Source organism: Bipolaris sorokiniana, assembly GCF_000338995.1.
Source record: "Bipolaris sorokiniana ND90Pr unplaced genomic scaffold COCSAscaffold_2, whole genome shotgun sequence".
Taxonomy (NCBI): domain Eukaryota; kingdom Fungi; phylum Ascomycota; class Dothideomycetes; order Pleosporales; family Pleosporaceae; genus Bipolaris; species Bipolaris sorokiniana.
This window is the reverse complement of record NW_006911896.1, coordinates 2,117,352-2,136,623: the sequence shown is the minus strand read 5'-3', so window position 1 is coordinate 2,136,623 and position 19,272 is coordinate 2,117,352. Positions and strand designations below refer to the sequence as shown.

Sequence of the window (19,272 nt, the reverse complement as noted above, 5' to 3'; positions counted from 1 at the left end):
GAAGTAGTTTAGCGTCAATGTGGCTGGAGGTCCGCGCGCAAAAAGTTCCAACTGAACTCACCAACTTTCAAGGCGCAAAGAATATAGCTCAACACACACCATGAAGGACGTAAAGAAAACAAAGGTACCGCTGCCTGGCGCGAAGCCGAACCGAAAATCTCAGAGCGCCCCGCCGAAAGCACAGTTGAGCCAGGAAACAATCGATACCGACAGCGATTCTGCCAGCGAAAGCACGGCGCGACCGAAGAAAATCGAGAAGCCAAAAGCCACCATTGGCATTCATGTGAACGGTGTACCCAAGCCAAAGACCAAGCCTAGCAAGACAGACGCAAATGATTCTAATTCTGCATCGAAATCCAAACCCTCCCCCAAAAAACCGGCGCCGAAGCAAATCGTGACGGAACGCGATGTTGCAGACCTTTCGAGCTCTGAGGTCAGCGATGACGATGCGCCAGCCCGAGACATACAGACCAAGCTTCCAGGAAACGAGGCGAGGAAGGATGCCTCGAGCGACAGCGAGAGTGAAAGCGAGAGCACAAGCAGCTCAGAGAGTTCTAGCGACGAGTCAGATACTGATAATGCGCCGCAACCGAAACGCAATCCAGCACCATCGCAACCCCAGACACAAGCACCAACGCAGTCGCATGCGGTAGAATTTCAACCAACCAGGGCCTTTGTGCCCCCGAAAGGATTCAACCCTGTGCCGCTGAACGACAAGACCATTTCGAGATCATCGACAGGCTTGTTTGAAAACTTGGAAGGGAAGCAAGTATGGCACATTACTGCTCCCGCCGGTGTTTCTTTGAGAGACCTTAAGGAGCTTGCAATGGAAAAAGTCAAGGGTGGAGAGGTGGTTTTGAGCCACAATGGGAATGACTTTGGCTTCTCCCAAATAAACAAGAGTGAGGCTGGTACACGACAAGTTTTCGTGCCTGGAAAGGATGGCATGAAGCCTGGTTTGTCCACCTATTAGTGTTGATATAACATCAATTGACTGTCGCAGTGCCTGTCCCGATAACACAGAGTCTGCGTTTACGGCGCATTATGCAACTACCCAAGCTCAGCTCGCTACAAGCTGACCAAAATACCGGCTCAGAAGCAGCAGCTTCAATAACACGATCCACGATTCGAGCACCACGACCCCAAGTCAAGGGCCTGAAAATGCGCTTCCTTCCTACCGGCTTTACCGGCAATGACCCAGGAACTATCGGCGACTCAGATGACGAGCCTGAGCCAGCTCGGGAAATCGCTGTGCTCGGAATGCCAGAGTCTAGTAAATCTTCTAAGAAGCAGAAGAGGAAGCACGCCGATGTAAACGGCACGGAGACAAGTGAGGCACCCGTGAAGAAGAGCAAAAAACACCAAGATTCTGAAGAGGCTAAGCGGAGGGCGGAGAAGAAGGCTAAGAAGGAGAAGAAGCGGGCAAAAGAGGCGGCTTCTGTGGGTTCATGAAGGTAGCCTGGGGCATATTGTAATTGAAAGGTACATATGAAGGGAGTGTTTCCTGGAGCCTTTGATAGCATGCAGTGAGCATGTGAACAGAAATGCGAACAGGAAGCGTCAGAGGAGGGGGCAGCCTGCATGGCTTGCAATGCACTCATGAAATTGCAAGGGGATGTTGAAGAGAGGCCCGTGGGTTGTTGGTGTTGAGGTGGTAGCGATGTGAGAGGGATGCTCGTGCTGCGAGCGGGTACATTACATAAGCCAGGACAGCAAAATACATAGCAAATGCCTCCAAGGCCTGTAACGAGTTACTTTGCCAGCGGCATTGCTGTTGTCGAACACCGGGCTGGGCAGAGGATGCGGGCGTGGTTAGTGGATGTTAAATCCGGGCAGTTTGGCTGTTTTGGGCGGCAGGGCAGTACGCATCCGGGCCCCTGGTAGTTCGCGATGACGGATTGACACTAGCGGCTAGGGCTAAACAACGCGCGCTCTGTTGTCACAGGCGAGCCAGGCCATCACCGCAATTGTCGTGAATCTTTGCTTTGACCGCACCATGCGAATGAGCAGGCCTCGCAGCTCTTGTATCCCACGCGACTGCCCTGACCGCTGTTGCTGCTGCTCCTGCGCGTGCATCTGCCGTCATGGCCCCTCCGTCCAACGACGCTTCCTCGTTCCATGCTGAGCCCTTGCAAACAAAGAGCAACTCCACACTCCCGACTCCCTTGCCCACGCCCACCGACAACGAGCACATGGCACATCATAAATTCCACGACGACCATGATGATACCTTTGACTTGCCCGACTCAGACCTGCCGCCGCTCCCCATCGGCGACGAGGACGACGACAGCATCATACCCCGTGTAGTCGGTGAAGAGGACGCGAACCAGGAGAGCGTCTTCGACGATGGCGAAATGAAGCGCCAATTAATGGACATTGAATCAAGTTTCATCCCAGAAGCACCCATCCACGCCGAAGCAACACAGTTACTGCCTGGTGCCGACGATACGTACCTATTCGGTGGCTCGCCGGGCAATTCGCAGCAGTCATCTCGTCCAGCCCACGACGACTCGGCCATGCGCCGGGTCATGGACACGCTCGAGGAGATGACAAAGCCCAAGAAGAAGCCCAAGAAGCTCGAGGTGCGCAGTGGGCACACACCGACCCAGTCGCAGAACCGAAACTCCTTTCAGGCCGACTCCCCATCCTTCTCCGAAGCCCCTACCCCTGCCGGTGCTTACAAGACGCCCGCCGCTCGCCCGCTAGATTTCGACCCCGACGACTCCATGGACGCCGACACATCTACATCAGATGTCGCGCCTTCTTCGCCCGCTGCACAAGCAGCCCAACGAAACCAATCGCGCTCTACAACAGAGCACACCGTACAGCAGGCGCGAGACGATGACGGCGAAGGCGACGATGATGATGACGAAGAAGAAGAAGAAGAGGGGGACGAGGGGGAAGATGACCAAGACACAACTTCTCAAGATGGGCAAGCCGCTCCAGGTGCCCAGCAGAAAGATGGTGACATGCGGCGCCCGACGTCTAGCGCTTCCACCGTCAAGGCCCCTGATTTTTCCCAGACCGAAGACGGTTCCTCGCTCACCAACACGACTGACTCGAGTATGGACAGCACATCCATGCTTCCACCAAGTGCTCCTGCAACCGTCCAAAAAGTAAGTAATCGACCAAACTACCTGCAGCACCGCAATTCGAGCCAGCGGTCATCCGTGTCCTCCCTCACCAATCGCTCCGATGCATCTGGAGACGGCGCAACCGAAGAAAGCCTAGGCGCAGACTTTGCCCTGCAAACTGGAGGTGCGGTACCGCGCTCAAGCGGACCGCAAAAAATGAGCATTGCCCTATCAAGACTTCCGAGTTTGGGTAGCATTGCATCTTCCATGTCAGGATACAGTGACACTAACCCTTGGGACAAGGGCCGGAGTATCAGCGCCAATTCTTTATCTGCCTTTCTTCAGCCAGATAATAGTCTGGGTCGGTTAGAAGAAGAAGTCCCCAGTGCAACACCACCCGAGACACCACGTGCTCCCAGCGTTCAGCCCGCTGCGCCTACCGATACGGTCATTGCTAGACACGTCCAGGATATCCAGGTGCCGGATTCCATTGCGCGCGACTTCCGGGCTAAGCACTCGCGGTCGCCTGACAAACGGCACATGGCTACTCCCTTCACACGCAGCAAGCACAACCTGACACTCAAGGAGCAAAACAGCAAGATTGATAAACTCAGCAAGGAAAACTTCGACCTCAAGCTTAAAATCCACTTCCTTGACCAGGCGCTCCAGAACCGATCTGACGAGGGAGTCAAGGAGATGATCTCAAAGAACGTTCAACTGCAAACGGACCTAGCTACGGAGAAGAAGGAAGGTCAGTCGATGCGAAAAAAGATCAGGGATCTGGAACGCAGGCTCAAGGCTCAAGAAGAAGGATCCGCCAATGCCAAAGATGCTACTAGTGGCTCTGAGGATGGCAGAAGCGAACCGTCATCGAGACAAGCGGAGCTGGAGGAGGAAATAGAATTCCTTCGAGAGCGTCTGGAGTCAACTGAGATTACTGTAGATCAGTGGCAACAAGAAGCTCTTCAAAAAGAGGCTGACAATCGACGCATGGCCGACTACATCAAGGCAATGCGCGAAAAGGGTTCAAGCGGAGAAGCCGCCGGTTTCGATGAAGCTATCAACATGTGGAAGGAGGACTTCGAGGATGAGCGAGCCAGACGCGAGCAAGTTGAGACACGCTGTCAACAAGCCGAAGCTGAAGCCGATCAACTTCGCGAAGAAGCTCAGCGTCTAAGAGAGCAGGTGCAAGAATTGCAACAAAATTCCATGTCGACTCACCATATAAACAAGAATTTCAATAATTCACGGCGGATCCATCAATCCTTCAACGGACGCTCAAACGATGATTTCGAAGGCAATGACCCCACTGCATCAGCGTCAGCTGGTGGAACAAGTAGCACTCTTGTGGAACAACTGCAGAGTGACAACGACAAGCTACAGCGAGACTTGCATGCACAAGCTTCCATGCTCACATCAAGAAACCGAGAGAATCTTCGGCTAAGAGAAGAAAACGAGGGCTTGAAGCTTACTATCAGGAGGGGAGACGCTGGGTCAACTGCTGGCGATAGCATTCTGGAGCGCTCAGTTTCTCGTAGCCACATGCGGTCTGTGTCACGGGCAAGTGGTGGTACTCGCAATACACAAACAAGCGACCCTGACCGAGATGACTACGAAGCCAAGAATGCAGCGCTGCGAGACGAGTTGTCGCACTTGAAACTGTCGTACAAAGAGCTTGACGACCAGTTGAACGGTCACCTCGACATGCTTGAGACCTCGGAGAACAAAGTAAGGGAACTGGAAAAGGAGATAGAGGCTCAGACAGAAGATCTTCAGGCTTTGGCCAGCGAACGTGACGAGGCGCTGGAGCTGCTCCAAGACAAGGAACAAGAATGCGAAGAGCTGAGACAGGAAGCCTTGGACACTGTACAACGGCTGGAAATCGAGCTTGAGCAGAAACAAAACGAGCGTGATCGCCTCTTCACTGATTTGGAGAATATCACCGAAGACTTCCATGCTTTGCAGCAGGAAATGAAGAATGTTAGCGAAAGCCTCTTGGCGCTCGAGGACGATCGAGATGCAAGTCTACGCAAGATCCAAAATTTGGAGTCTGAACTTAGCGACGCCAATGAAGAGTTGAACAGGCAGGACAAGGTCATCAACGAGGAAAGATCAAAGAATGAGCGACTAGACATTCAACTCGAGTCCTGCCAGGGTGAAATCGATTTCCTTCGAGAAGAACAAGAAAGCGACAAGATCAAGATTGGTGAGCTCGAGTCCGCTCTCAACCATACCCAAGTTTCACTGCAAGAGGCAAGAGAACGTTCACGAGACCTTGAGGAGCGCATGGTGGAAGAGAGACAGCAACGTGATGCCTTGGAGAATCAAGAGAAACAAGAGGTGGAAAAGATCATTACAGATCTTAATGCTCAGCTGACGAAGCTCAAAGAGGACAGCAGGAAGCTGCGCAAGAGCCTCTCTGGCGCAGAAGTCGATGCTACGACCTGGAAGCTACGACACGATGAGCTGGAGCAGACCCTTCGGGAATCCCTTGGTAACCTCAGCGGTACCAGGGCGAGTCTTTTCAAGGTACGGAAGAGCCATATCATTTGGTTGCGTTTCATCAACTTACAAATTGCATAGGATATTACAAAGCTCCAGCGAGATCTACAGACTACCACACAAGAGCTCGATGTTGTCAAAACAGACCTCGCAGAGAAGGACCGACTCCTACGCAACCGTGATACCCTTTTGGAAAACACTGGAATGGAGAGCCGTCGCTTGTCTGAGCTTCTTGAGCGCGAGCGCCACGCACGTCGACAAGACCAAGCAGCCTTTGAGAATGCAAAGCGCAGTCACCAGTCTACCTCCAGGGCGGTTCAGCAGCAAGAAGCAAAGATCGTCGAACTCGAGAACCTTCGTAACCAAGACCGTCACAGACTCCACAATCTGGAGAAGCAGTACAAGGAACAGCTACTTGAGCGCAACAATCTTCTCTATGCTCTATGGAACCGACTATCCACTCTTTGTGGCACCGAGTGGTCTCGTAACCACGCCGTTATCAACGGAGAGCTCACGTCGATGGAGCTCATTTCGAAGAATGTTACGGGCTTTAATAAGAATATCATCTTCGCGGTGAGGACCGTCGAGGGTATTATTGGCAGCTTCAAGCAAAGGATTCGAAACATCGAGAAGGACTTGTTTCGAGACTACCAGACTCTTGAACACACTCTCGAAACTCGTGTCAAGAGGCTGGACCAGCTCGAAAAGCTCGTCATGGCTCAACGACAGTCGATTGGAAGACCTAGCACTGTTCGCGGTGGTGTTGTCGATCTCAACACAGCCGAACTGAACAAGCTCCGGACTGAGAATAAGACTTTGCGATCCGAGGTTCAGACCCTTCGCGCCATCACCACAACGACGCAGTCTGGAAACGATATCATCCTCAGCCGTTCTTCGTCAAGGGCCGGGTCACCTACCTCTAATAAGCGTGCTAGCATGGCACAAACGCTCCTGCGTGCGCAGTCCGCCTCGGTCGTGGAGCATCTCTCGTCATCGACGCCTGGCCACCCCTACCCCGCTGCTGGACCCGTTCAACCAAGTGAGCAGAAGTGGATACATCGCCTCAAGGAACTAGAGCGACGACTGAAAGCCGAGCGAGAGGCACGACTGCTTGACCGCAGCGGTGCCAGGAAGCGGTTGGAGCAGAAAGTCGAAGAGAACGCCGACTTACGAGCCGCTCTTGAGAAGGAGCGAGACCGAAGGGACGAAGATAGCGATCACCCACAAAGAACCGCGTCAGCTATGGGTAACCGAGTTGGAGGCAGCGGACGTGCCAGTGTGATTGGAAGTATGCGTCACGCTCATGGCAAAGATAGGGAAGAGGAAATGTACTAGTGCATTTTCTCTTGGTAGATCTTTCTTTTTTCCTTTTTCCTTTGCATGTACATCCTTTTTTTAAACACCTTCTTCTTCTTTTAGACTTGTCAAGCACTCTTCGAGATTTGTCTTATTTGATGCCTTTCCTCTTATCTTTCATGACCTAATGTATAACGAAGACATAGCTTGACAAAAGAGGTGTCCGGGCATTGCTTAATTGTTTTACTGTGGTAATTTCGGGTATACCATCTTTCGAAAGAGGAAGGTGTCTTGATTTTTTTTTCACAATAAAATAGGATATCTTGGTGTTTGTGGCATGTGATCTTGCGGTCTTAGGTTGTTGCTCATGATCGATTTGAGTACGTTTTGCGCGTGCAGGTGACGTGCGATGTATAGTGAATGGTGTGTTAAGCAACAATAGTGCTTCTATTCTTCGCTTGCAAGATGTGACAGCTACATTCCATTGGTACCTAGGCACCCGCTCTTGCTGCACTCTGCTTTGTCTGCGAGAACTGATTTTGAAGAGCGGCTTCTGATTATATGAATGCAGCAGGGTGATATAATGTCCATTTGCTTGGTCACAAGTGATAAGAAGAGCGACGAACTCACCGCCTATCGAGTCCACGTCTGGTTCGCAGTGAAAGGCAGCACGTGGCATCAGTCCTCTCCTAGTATAAGTACCACTTCCTCCAGCGATATTACTCCCTTGAGCACATTTACTGTTGTGAAAATACGTGCAACAGGTAGTTGCACTTGCCCTGAGTGAAGCCATGGAATTGCATCGCAGTCCCAGTTGTAATCACCAGGTTGCTCACCAGCATTCGACAGAGTAAGCTTACCTGGTACCTAGTGGCAGAGCCGGATACTGAATCGTCTCCAAGCAATGGTCATCGTGATCTCCACTCACTACCACCTATAGCATCACCTCGTCCGCAGCAATCGGATGATCCTGATCTTTTCGCTATTCTTCTATTCGATCGGCAACGCGCGTACAGGACGACACCAATCTTACCGTCTTGGGCAAGGGGACTCACTTCCACCGAGCAAAGGCTTTTGGAATCCATCGCAGATACGCCCCCGGCACCCCCGCTTCTGTATACATCGTCAGGAGACGAGAAAGTACTTCCTTGTGACACATCAGCATACATATTCCAAAGCAGAGCTATGCTACCTAAAAAAGCTGCCGCAAGCGAGAAGCAGAAATCAGCAGCAAAGGGTACTTTAGATAAGACTAGAGGGAGAACGATAGCGTCTAAGAAATCAGCCAAAGCTGTAGGCGTAACCGTGATTAAAAGGGCGAAAACAAAGACTGCGGCAACAAAAGCCAGTATCAAGCAGAAGCGTAATGAAAGCAGCAGAAAAGGTACGTCGAAAACTGCAAGCAAAGCGGCTGTACAAGGGGATGAAGACACCATCATGATATCGTCCGACGGCGACACTGAGACCGAGAAGAAAACCAATAAAGCACAATCCACCCGACCACTTCGCGCAGTCCTCGACGACGCAAAAGCGAGAATCCAGCAACTCAAAGATCAAGGCGAGAAAGCGCAACGCGACCTTCTCGCCGAGCAAGAAAAGGCCAAAACCCTCCAGACCGAAAAGGATGGATTGACATCCCAACTAACCACCACCAAAGCCGAGCAACAAAGTTTTATCAAAGAAATGGTTGTCACAGAAGAAAGAATGGACCTGAAGAACCAAGTCCAACATCTCACCACGCAGAACGCAGATCTAACCACCCGACTCAAGCATTTGGCTACGGAAAAAGAAGAAATCACATCCAAAAATACTCTTCTACGCACAGAAAACATCTTCCTCCGCGACGAAACCCAGCGCCTCAAATCCTCCGTAAATGCCGCTCCGCCACCGACGCTGCAGTCCACATCCACATCCACACTCCTGCCTGCCTCCCCCGCGCCCTCTAGCATCGTCTTCACAGAAGAAGACGTAAAGCTTGATAACGTGCGTAAAGTGTATGCGCAGTTGAAAAGGAAGCAGGATAGTCTGAAGGGTATAGTGAGACAGTTAATGTGGTGCACGAGGAACATGGTACTGGGTGAATTTGGGGAGTTTGGGGTAACGGTGAGGAGGTTGAGGGAGTGGATGGAGGAGGATGAGCAACAGCAGGGGACGAAGAAGCAGAAGCAGAGGGTGGGAGCAGGTGGGTGATGGAACGACAGAACGGCATGGGAATGCATATATTTCACGAGTCAACTGCCCCTGTGCTTGTGAAGAGGAAAACATTTTTTCATGGTGCATGTCAAGTTCCCTACGTACCAAAAGCACGACACAAAAAAACACGCTACAACCCAAACTTACTCTTCATAGCCCCCATGACAAACCCTCTCTTCTGTTTTCCCACAAATTTGTTCACATCATTAGCCCAGCCCGCACTGTTCTGTGACAGATTATCCATGCTATCACCGACGATATTCAGCTTCTCAGTGCGCTCATTCAGCTGGCGCGAGGCCCATGCGCCCCAGCCTTCTTCAGCTTGAGCGTCGGCCTGTCCAGGATAGGGTTGGTATTGCGCAGCAGGTGACATAGAAGATGAGGCGTTGTCGCGACGACGTTCCTGCTCGGCTTCTGCACGTTGTTGGGCAAGTTGTCGGTTTGAGAGTGGACGGTCGGGGCCACCAACTATGGAAGATGTTAGCGGGATATTGATCAAGGATAGTCGTAGAGGATATCTTACTGAGTAGGTCCATGTCAGCTGGTGTTACGTATTGGGTACCGGATATCCATTGTATGTTGCTGATCGTTGGTCGTGGTGGGACGAGTAGATCTGGATTGAGCAAGACATCCTTTGCTCGATCACTGGAAGCTGTTAGTACAGGGAACCATGAGCTATGGACACCATCACTCACTATCGGAATCCAGCTCCGAATATATTGATCAGGCCCAACTCTGCTGGACCTTTCCATCCAAGGATATCTCCCGTGGCTGTGATGATCGCCTCTGAAAACCGTCGAACATCCAGGAATTCACTGACATTGACGGATGCAATTTCCTTCAGGGCTGGTATCGAGTAGGCTCTTGCACAGCCATCTCCGTAGAGACCAAGCAGCGCATACCCATTTTCCTCGTACCTTACCACCATCGCGGCATCGCACAGAAACTGATCAAAGGTTTTGTGTGCGCCCTTGCTCGTAGCAGGGCGGAACAGTCTCGCCTCAGAGCAGGTGACGGCCAAAAGTACGCCGTTGACCTTCAGCCCAGTCCTCAGACCACCGACAGTAGATTGCGAGGCATACGCTGGGCGGCCTGTGTCGGCATGTATGGGGCAGATACTCAGAACTCTCTCGTCTAGCGAGCACGCGCCTGCGAATTTTGCTGAGTATCGACCATTTGCTTCTGGTAGTATCTTGAAGGTTGCGAGATGGCCAAGGTTGGTTCCAACATGCACCAGGATACTTGAGTAGTCTTCGTCCTCGAGTGTCATAACGCTGAATTCAATACAAGTTGGCCACTCCGCTTTCGGTGCTGCATGAGCTGAGCTGCGCCGGAAACTAGAACGTTTGTCTGACTTGATGAACTCTTGTACAGACGCTTGGAAGATGATTGCTGGCCCTCGGAGATCGATAATAGCAAAGCTTCCCCCTTCAAAACCGGCAGCAACAAAGCCTACATCTGAGTGCTTCAAGGCAGTGATCGCTCCATTGCCTCCATCGAGCAGTGTAAGAGGCAACAGCCCCTCCTTAACAGACCCCTCACTTCTTTCGGTAATGTCTGTGAGCGCCTGAGGTTTGTTCTCGCCGGGTGGATACTCCTGACCTGCATGCTTGTTCGTGTTCCATCTGAACACTACCACTTCACCACTCTTCAGCCCAACCGAAAGCTCGGAGGCAGCACCTGCGAATGAAGTTTTTGTGATGTAGACATCCTCTGGTCGTCCAACCGCTCGAGCAACATCAACCTGAAGTAACGCACTATTCTCAATCTCGTCAGCATGCCCGGCATCCCACAGTCGTACGGTACCATCTGCATGGGCTGTCTGGACAATATTTCGGTTCTCGAATCTCTTGAGTGGATGTACTGCTTCAGCGCCACCAGTTAAAAATGGAGGGCCTTTTTCTCGCTTTTCGGTCATTCCGAGCCATCGGGTTCGCTCTACTGGCGAGAGATTGATGTAATTGATATATGGGTGGACAAGCGTCATGGAGATGTGTAGTTGGTTGGTAGGCGTGATGGGCATACCGCTTGGAAAAGACAGAGTGATCAACTCGCCGGAAGCAAGTAAAGCAATTATTGCAATAGGGTCGTGGCAGCCAGCATAGTGCGGCGAAGATCTCGGGATGAGGAAAAGGTCGATGACTTCGGTGCCGGGCGGGCATGGCAATATCCTTTGCCTCTTGGGGTTCTCAAAATGAGCCGACAGGATCTGCCATGATGCAGTAGCATATACAGGCGTTCGACCCAACTCGAATAGAGTCAGACTCTTTGCCGAGATGTTCGATGGCTGTCCACCTGCGACAAGGATGGCAGTGTCATCAGGGTCCTGATTCGCGCACCATGCGATCTTGAAAATTGGCGACTTGAGTGCGAAAGACCCCTCCACTGCACCCGGGCTGAAACTCCCTGGGCCTGGCTTGTCCACGTTTGTATCTGTGAGTGTCCTTGCCTGTATAATGCGGCCATCCTTGGTATCCCAAATGACGATACTGCTGTCTTCATGTCCAGTCAGAACAAAGGTCCCCGTTGGATGCCAAACGGCCTGCGTCAGTGGAGGTTCGCGTTCCTTGAAGACGGAGCCTGGATCTGAGTCTCCGCCTGGTGCTCCTTTGGGAACACGGTAGTTGAAAAAGTGAGTGGCCTTGTTTTGCTTGAACGAGTAGATGACTGCGCCAGAATTGTACCCAATCAGTAGAGAGCCGATGTCTCGAGGGTGTAGCGACAGCGTGATGACGGACGTTAATCGGGATCTTGGAAACTTTTCCCGCCACAAATTGGGTATTTTGAAGGGCGTGAGCGTCTCTCTATCGAGATCATATGCGAATACCTCACCATGCTGCGTGCCCAACAGCGCATAGTCGATGGCAGGATCACTGTGGAGTGCTGTGATTTTCGCAGGAGGCGAGTGTGCATTTAGCAGTTTCTTGGTGTCGAGAGAGAAGACGGAGAGGTCGTTTTTTGAGTCTACGCACAAAAGCTTCTCGGCACAGAACTGGAGGATCTTGACGGATGCGCTACGGTTAGGCAGCGACAGCACAACCTCGACTCGCTTCTGGCCGAATACATAAATTTGACCGGGGCCATATTTGCTCTCGCTTGTTCCGACGGCGATGAGAGACTGGACAGGGTCGTATGCGAGCTGGGTGATTTTGGAGTTTATGCCATAGTTGCGGATCTTCACATGTGGTTAGTTTGCACGCGTTGGAGGAGGGGCCTATGGCAGAGGTGGGGGTTGCGGCAGCGTGGGCATACATGGTCAAGCACAAAAAGATCAGGGCTGAGGCCCTGAGAGAGATCGTTGCTGATTCCAGCTTGCTTTCCGCGCAAGAGATGGGCCATAGTGGCGTGTATGTCTCATGGCGTTGTGCTGTGAGGCTGTGGTGGACAGTGTCGGGCTGCACCTGGCCTGCCATGCACTGTTTCGCCAGCAAGAACGCGTTGCGCGACGTCATCCGGCAACATTAAGCGGCCATGCAGGGTCCACCAGCCACACAGAGCGCACGCAGCGCTGACGCCAAGCCACACTGCCCAGCCACACCTGGCCATGCATTTCCAGTCACTCCCAGACAATCCATCGACTATTTCTTACCATTGACTTAGTATGTAGCATGAGAATATCGACCCAGCTTTTCGTACACACATGCACGACTTTGATGGATATTGTAGTACCGCCTGTGCTTGATACCAATCGTCACGATGAACCCCTCTGCGATACTCAAAGACCGACATTCCGACACCATCCGACTGATCCACTTGGGAAGACACTGTTTTATGATTTCTCTTTTTAACTGTTTGCTTCTTGTAAAACTATGCCTCACCACTAATCTTTGATACAACAGTAGGTATTGGTGTAGCGCCTTTGCAATGCCACTCTACACATTGCACGTTTCCCTCTAAGCTATCAGTGATGAACAGCGTCTTACCGTCTTTGCCACCGAAACAACAATTTGTCAGATTTATACCTTCCGTACCCGACACGATCCTTGCCTTTGGTGTTCCATCCGCATTAACAACGAAAACAGACCCCAAACTTGGATGGCACACAAACAAGCTCCCTTCCTCATCCATCGCCAACCCATCCGGTCCTACAGTGCCGAAACTCTGGAAGAAAAGGCCTGCTTTGCTCGTTGTTCCATCTGCATGAAGTGGGAGCCGCCAAACCGCGTTCGCGCGAGTCATGGCGACGAAGAGGAACTTTTCGTCAGGCGACAGCACGAGACCGTTGGGACTGACACCATTTTCAACGAGTGTATCGAGTTTACCATTGGGAGATAGACGATACACTTTACCAGTGGGGTCTGTCAGTCCGGTCTGGCCCTGATCCGTGAAGTACAGTTCGCCCTTGGAACTGAATACCAGATCATTAGGACCTTTGAAGCGCTCTAGGTTCCGACGCGAGAGCCGTGGTGATATTTTGCCTGTCGGTGGATCAAACGTCAAGATGCCCTATAGCCAGGTTCAGCCGATATCTGGTTTTGCTACATGCTCCTGCAAGATACCTGTTTGTAGTCTGCAATCGCGATTTTGCCTTCAGGGTCTACGGCCAGACCATTTGGCTCACCGTCCCACTCGGCCGCGACCGTCACCTCTTTTGTGGGCGAGATACTGAGTATCCGTCCGTACGGGATGTCTACGACATAAAGGTGGCCTGAAGAGGTGTAAACTGGACCTTCAAGAAAGATATTCTGAAAAGCCCGACTGAAACCGCCTCGCCATTCCGAATCGCGATCCTTGCATCTGATCACATCCGGGACACGAACGTATAGGGATGCGGTTATTGTGGGTGGCGGTGGATAGAAGTTCATGTTGTGTGGTTATGTCTTATGAAGGTTCATGAGATATCCCACAATATCTATCCTCTCGTTGGAACACGGCATGCGCTGTGAAGTTTACCAGATGTGACTCGCTAGTCGTATGCTCTTTCGGGGGCCAGCCGATCCAATAACGGCACAGCCGCTGAGGTCTGATGAATATTCCAATCCCATCAGGAAAAGCCATCGGAGTGGGGCCGAGCATGCCTGCCACCCATCGTGCTACGTACCCCCCAGATTCCCCACACTTTTCTCCGCATTGAACTCATAATCTCCGACTCATCTGACCGCGCTTCAGCTGCCGAAATATCAATAAGTTAAACTGTACAAGATCCGATGCCGAGTTCCACCGATTTACGCCAACTTCACCAACTTCACCAGGGAGTTGTTCCTTGTACCTTGGTCGATTCCGGGAACGGAGAACAGTCTTCCTGGAGCTTCATGGCCCAGTTGAAACAAAGGGAAACCAGCTTGAATAAGATATTGACTGCTTTCACAACCTATTCCGCGCCGGCTTGAACCTCTCATGGTACTCAGAGGAGAGGGCATGATGTCGGGGAAGGTAGCGATCTTAGGGGATCTTTCAACCATCTTACCTGAAAAAAGATGGCAGTAGCGTCGTGATTTCATCAGAGTCCAGCTAGCCAGTTGGTGTAGATTGTACAGGAAATATCCGACTCCAGATTCCCAGCCACCATCGCATGAAGCTGAGCAATACTTGGATACCTATTTCACGCGTCTTCATATCGATTGCACATTCCTCCTTTTTGAGGATGCTCTTACAATCGCGTTCTATCATTTCGAGGCCTGAAGACGCACCGCTAATCCTAGACCGCTTCCATTCGATCATGATGTTTGGCAAGGCACCGTGCGAGCCCCAGCTCTGAGAACCCATTTCGACATTTCGACAGCCAGTGATCTCACCACAACACTCAAGTCTCTGTCTCGGGCATTCGGAACACCCAGCGAGTCAGTAAGGTCCGTGTCCGAACGCAGTTGAAGCCATGAGACGACTTGCTTCGGGCGCTTCGGTGGGTGAAAGACCTAGCATCGGGTCCCGTACCGAATGCGGGGTCTCCGCACAAACCTACCCAGCATGCAAACGTCTTCGTGTCGAGGCTCGCCAGCTAGCGATTCATACATGGGTTGGGCTAGAAGAAGGGCAGTTGTGTCCTCGCAAGGAATAGTTAAACAACGCTATTTATTCTACGCGTCTCGTGCTCTCTCTTTGTGTTGACCAGCACTGCTGGACTTTATCGTCGATATTATGGCCAAGTCAAGTCTTCTTAAAGATACAGTCAAGGCTATCAAGGCGTGTCCGCCAGAGATATTCAACGTCTGGCTTTTCTTTTGCACGGCTGTGTGGAGTTTTTCGGGTGTGGCAAAGGGATTTGATGAAGGTATGCTTGCATCTGCCTCCTTGTAGATGGGATTCTAATCTTTGATCTAGGCAATATAGCATCGATTGTTGTGCAAAAGAAATTCAAGACCGAGTTCGGAGTCATTCACGAAACCGACGCTGAATATGCCAGTAAGAAGCATTTGTTGAAACTACTTTTGTATCATCTGGACTAACCTTTTGTGCTGCCAGACACTAAGGGATGGATCGTCTCCATCGCTACAGCGGGTGCCGTCTTTGGGTGTCTAGCTTGCATCAATCTCGTGCAGCTATGGGGACGAAAGTGGACCATGTTGGTCTTTACGGTTGTCTACATTGCCGGAATCCTGGGCCAGACTTTTTCAAACGGTAGCTTGTCAGCCTTGTACGCTACCCGTTTTGTTACTGGTATCGGAATCGGTACTACGACCGTTCTGCCTTCAATCTACCTTACTGAGGTGAGTAATCAGCGTGTACAGGCTGCAACTGCAAAATACTAATTCCAGACTTTCAGATCGCCCCCCGAAGCATCCGTGGCCTACTCACCCTCCAATACGCCTGCTGCCAACAACTCGGCGTCGTCTTCGGCTTCTTCTTCAACTACGGCATCACGAAATACCATGCCGGCGCGCGCCTCCAATGGCAACTCCCCACCGGCCTGCAGCTCGCCCCCGCCGTAATCTGGGGTATCGGCATCCTCTTCACCCCCGAGTCCCCCCGCTTCCTCCTCTCCAAATCCAAACGTACAGAAGCCCTCCAAGTCCTCTGCCGCTTCCGCAACCTCCCCGCCGACCACCCCTACATCGTCGCCGAGTTCGCCGGCATCGAGCACCAGCTCAACCTCGAAATCGAAGCCGTAAGCGGCGCCACAGTCTGGGACTTGTTCAAAGAAACCTTTTCAGTAACCGAGTACCGCCGCCGCTTCGTCCTCATGTTCCTGTGTCACATGTTCGGCCAGTGGTCCGGCGCAAACGCAATAACGCAGTATTCGCCCTCGATCTTCGGATACTTGGGTATTGAGGGCGAGGAAGCGCGGTTCCTTGCCACAGGTCTCTACGGCATTGTGAAATTCGTGTCTGTACTCGTTTTCTCCATCTTCGTCATCGATTTTATTGGGCGTAGACGATCGCTTATGCTCGGTATTACGCTACAAATCTTGACTCTCACGTTTGTGGGCACGTACCTCGGTGTCACGAATGGAATGTCGGCTGTGGAAATCGAGGCGAGTGCGAGCGCTACGGCGGCGAGTAAAGCAAGTATCGTGGCTATCTTTATTCACGCTGTGGCGTGGTCGATTGGTTGGTTCTCTATTCCGTATCTTGTTTCTGCGGAAGTATTTCCTGTTCGTATCCGCTCGCTCAACGTTTCTATCCTCATGGCGTTTCACTGGGCGTTCTACTTTGGTTGCTCACGCGCTATGCCGAGTCTGCTCGCTGCTACGGATCGATATGGTGCGTTCGCCTTCTTCGCGAGCATCTGCTGCATGTCGTTGGTATACGTTTACTTTGCGCTACCAGAGACGGCAGGGCGCTCGCTTGAGAGCCTGGATGAGCTGTTTCAGCGGCCGTGGTATACGGTCCGAAGAGTTGCGTATCCTACTGGAGATGATTTGGCGGATGGAGGCGCACGGAGTGAGGGGAAGTTGGGGGAGGTGCTGGATGAAGAGAAGAACGGGGAGGTGCGGATTGAACAGCATGTGGAGAGGAATTGATGAGAGTACAATACTAAGATAACAAGAATAAGTATATAGTAAACTATTAAATCTACGTATATATTACGATACTGGTTTGGGAATAGAAGAGTATTCTACCGCCGTAATAGTTAAGGTAGTAAACTAAGTGAAGGCAAGAAAAGGAGTCACGTAACGAGTCCTACAGATCCTACTTAGCCTTAGTATACTCTATACACTAAGGCTTACTAGGACTACGTAACAAGTCCCATAGATCTTAGTAGTTTTATAGCTACTAAGGCTACAGAGACTCATTAGAACTAACAAGAACCTTAACGCTAGAAGTGTTATATTACTTCCACTAAAGATACACTCTTAATATATATAAATATAATTAAAATAGGTCTAAGTGGGCGCTAGCTACGCTATACTTCAAAATTCAGCCTAGTTGCGAGAGGTGTACGGTCGTACCGTGATAATATAATGTCACTAGACTCTCCTTTAATTAACAGTCGTTAGGCTAATGCTATTCTAATGTACAAAAAATTGACACGCAAGAACGCGCCCCTATCTACAACAGCATCTTCCTAGGATCCTCAATGTACTCCTTCACCTTAACCAAGAAAGTGACAGCCTCTCGTCCGTCAAGAAGTCGGTGGTCGTAGGTGAGGGCGAGGTACATCATCGGCCTGATCTCGACTTTTCCGTTGATGGCAACGGGCTTCTCCTTGATGGCATGCAGACCTAGCACAGCCGTTTGTGGGAGGTTGATGATAGGAGTGCCCATCAGACTGCCAAAGACACCGCCATTGGAAATGGTAAAGGTACCACCGGCCATGTCCTCAATGGTGAGTTTGTTGTCACGTGCCTTTTTGCCAAGGTCTGCAATGGCTTTCTCGATGCCAACCATGTCCATGCTCTCTGCGTTCCTGACGACGGGTGTGACAAGACCCTTCTCGGTAGCGACGGCAACCGAGATGTCGACGTAATCGCGGTAAACAATGGTGTCGCCGCCGTTGGGGCCCTCAATGGAAGCGTTGACGGCGGGGACGTCGCGCGCGGCGAGGATGCAGGCGCGGGAGAAGGCGGACATGAAACCGAGCTTAACGCCCTTGTTCTTGAGAATTTCATCCTTGTAGAGCTTGCGAAACTCCATGATGGAGGACATGTCGACTTCGTTGAAAGTGGTCAGAGAAGCGGCCGTGTTTTGCGACTGCTTGAGACGCTCGGCAATTCGGAGACGCATGCGGTTCATCTTGACCTATATTGAACGGTTAGTGCACATTTAATATGAGACAGACTCTATGGACATACGCGACGCTCCTCACGGCTACCGGGGGTTGCAGGCTTGGGCTCCTCCTTTGGCTTAGAGTCCTTCTTGGGCTCAGGCTTTGATTCCTGCTTGGGCTGCTCTTGTTGCTTAGGAGGCGCTGGCTTGGACTCCTCCTTTGGCGCTTCGGGCTGAGACTGCTCCTGCTGGCCTTCAGGTTGTGATGAAGTCTCCTGGTCCTGGGAAGCGGGTTCCTTGGGCTCCTGGCTGGCTTCTTTCTTTCCACCTTCTGGCGCCGCGCCAGGCTCGAGCTTCACAATCTCTTGTCCAACAGTGACGGTGTCCTCCTCATTGACCAGGAACTCCTTGATGGTACCGGCCTCGGGCGCATTTACAGCAACGTCGATTTTGTCCGTCTCAATGGTTGCGATTTCCTCGTCTTGCTCAACAAAGTCGCCAACCTCTGCACACGTCGTTAGCTTGTCCCCGCAGTCGAACAGCGAGAGTTGATCGCACGTTTTGACCATTGTTTGAGGGTTCCCTCGGTGATGGACTCGGCCATTTCGGGCACCTTGACGATGGTGTCGGCATAGGTTCTTATCTGCTCGAGAGCGCAAAGGCGCTGTGAGGAGAGCTGGCCTGGCCGCCTGTGTGGGGTGTCAGTTGATGGCATGTCGGTGGGGTGGAGCAATTGGCGGCACCTTGAGGCCTGGCCGAGCAGACCGGATGAGTTGGCTTTGGTGAGAGCCGAGTAGGAGCGGGCAGTAGGAGTGCATCGGGGGCTTGCGCGCAAAGCTCGCACAGAGCGCATGGCAGCTGGCAGGCGGCGGAGACACTGTTGGCCAGACATGACGGGCAGATAAGCGAGGACCGAAAAAGAAACGAGAGGAGCCGGGAGAGATGGGCGCCTGGGTGTGGGCAAGGAGCGATTTGCTATGCGATAGTATGCTTGGGCAAGAGGAGAGAAGACTTGAGGCAATTCAACAGCGATGATGCAGTTCTCAAACAGGCACAGCAACCTCTTATGTAAGCACGGGTCCCGCATTCCGCCCTCTCCGCACAGGCCCCACGACTGCGAT

The 19,272-nt window shown here is 51.8% G+C and overlaps 6 protein-coding genes across 6 annotated transcripts; 3 read left to right on the top strand and 3 right to left on the bottom strand.

Annotated features, from left to right (window-relative positions):
* Positions 1 to 78: 78 nt before the first annotated feature.
* On the top strand, positions 79 to 1,783 carry COCSADRAFT_187521 (uncharacterized protein). Its single transcript, XM_007697982.1, has 2 exons — positions 79 to 956; positions 1,004 to 1,783. The coding sequence occupies exons 1-2, from the start codon at positions 101 to 103 to the stop codon at positions 1,450 to 1,452; spliced, it is 1,305 nt and encodes a 434-aa protein (XP_007696172.1). The 5' UTR covers positions 79 to 100; the 3' UTR covers positions 1,453 to 1,783.
* Positions 1,784 to 8,309: 6,526 nt separating this feature from the next.
* COCSADRAFT_350297 (uncharacterized protein) lies at positions 8,310 to 9,073 on the top strand (the record flags this gene model as incomplete). Its single annotated transcript, XM_007697981.1, has 1 exon — positions 8,310 to 9,073. One exon carries the CDS (start codon positions 8,310 to 8,312, stop codon positions 9,060 to 9,062), a length of 753 nt encoding a protein of 250 aa, XP_007696171.1. The 3' UTR covers positions 9,063 to 9,073.
* A 2-nt stretch (positions 9,074 to 9,075) lies between these two features.
* Positions 9,076 to 12,460, bottom strand: COCSADRAFT_134553 (uncharacterized protein). The gene is made up of 4 exons (XM_007697980.1): positions 12,318 to 12,460; positions 9,761 to 12,240; positions 9,589 to 9,710; positions 9,076 to 9,533 (listed from the first exon to the last, which is right to left on the bottom strand). Exons 1-4 carry the CDS (start codon positions 12,402 to 12,404, stop codon positions 9,196 to 9,198), a joined length of 3,027 nt encoding a protein of 1,008 aa, XP_007696170.1. The 5' UTR covers positions 12,405 to 12,460; the 3' UTR covers positions 9,076 to 9,195.
* Positions 12,461 to 12,845: 385 nt separating this feature from the next.
* On the bottom strand, positions 12,846 to 13,870 carry COCSADRAFT_134550 (uncharacterized protein; the record flags this gene model as incomplete). The annotated part of the gene is made up of 2 exons (XM_007697979.1): positions 12,846 to 13,511; positions 13,565 to 13,870. The coding sequence occupies 2 exons, from the start codon at positions 13,868 to 13,870 to the stop codon at positions 12,873 to 12,875; spliced, it is 945 nt and encodes a 314-aa protein (XP_007696169.1). The 3' UTR covers positions 12,846 to 12,872.
* A 1,273-nt stretch (positions 13,871 to 15,143) lies between these two features.
* COCSADRAFT_134547 (uncharacterized protein) lies at positions 15,144 to 17,004 on the top strand (the record flags this gene model as incomplete). Its single annotated transcript, XM_007697978.1, has 5 exons — positions 15,144 to 15,252; positions 15,327 to 15,407; positions 15,468 to 15,712; positions 15,769 to 16,155; positions 16,213 to 17,004. The coding sequence occupies 5 exons, from the start codon at positions 15,144 to 15,146 to the stop codon at positions 16,963 to 16,965; spliced, it is 1,575 nt and encodes a 524-aa protein (XP_007696168.1). The 3' UTR covers positions 16,966 to 17,004.
* Positions 17,005 to 17,334: 330 nt separating this feature from the next.
* COCSADRAFT_109323 (uncharacterized protein) lies at positions 17,335 to 19,165 on the bottom strand. The gene is made up of 4 exons (XM_007697977.1): positions 18,895 to 19,165; positions 18,710 to 18,840; positions 18,238 to 18,656; positions 17,335 to 18,184 (listed from the first exon to the last, which is right to left on the bottom strand). The coding sequence occupies exons 1-4, from the start codon at positions 19,041 to 19,043 to the stop codon at positions 17,495 to 17,497; spliced, it is 1,389 nt and encodes a 462-aa protein (XP_007696167.1). The 5' UTR covers positions 19,044 to 19,165; the 3' UTR covers positions 17,335 to 17,494.
* Between the last annotated feature and the right edge of the window lie 107 nt (positions 19,166 to 19,272).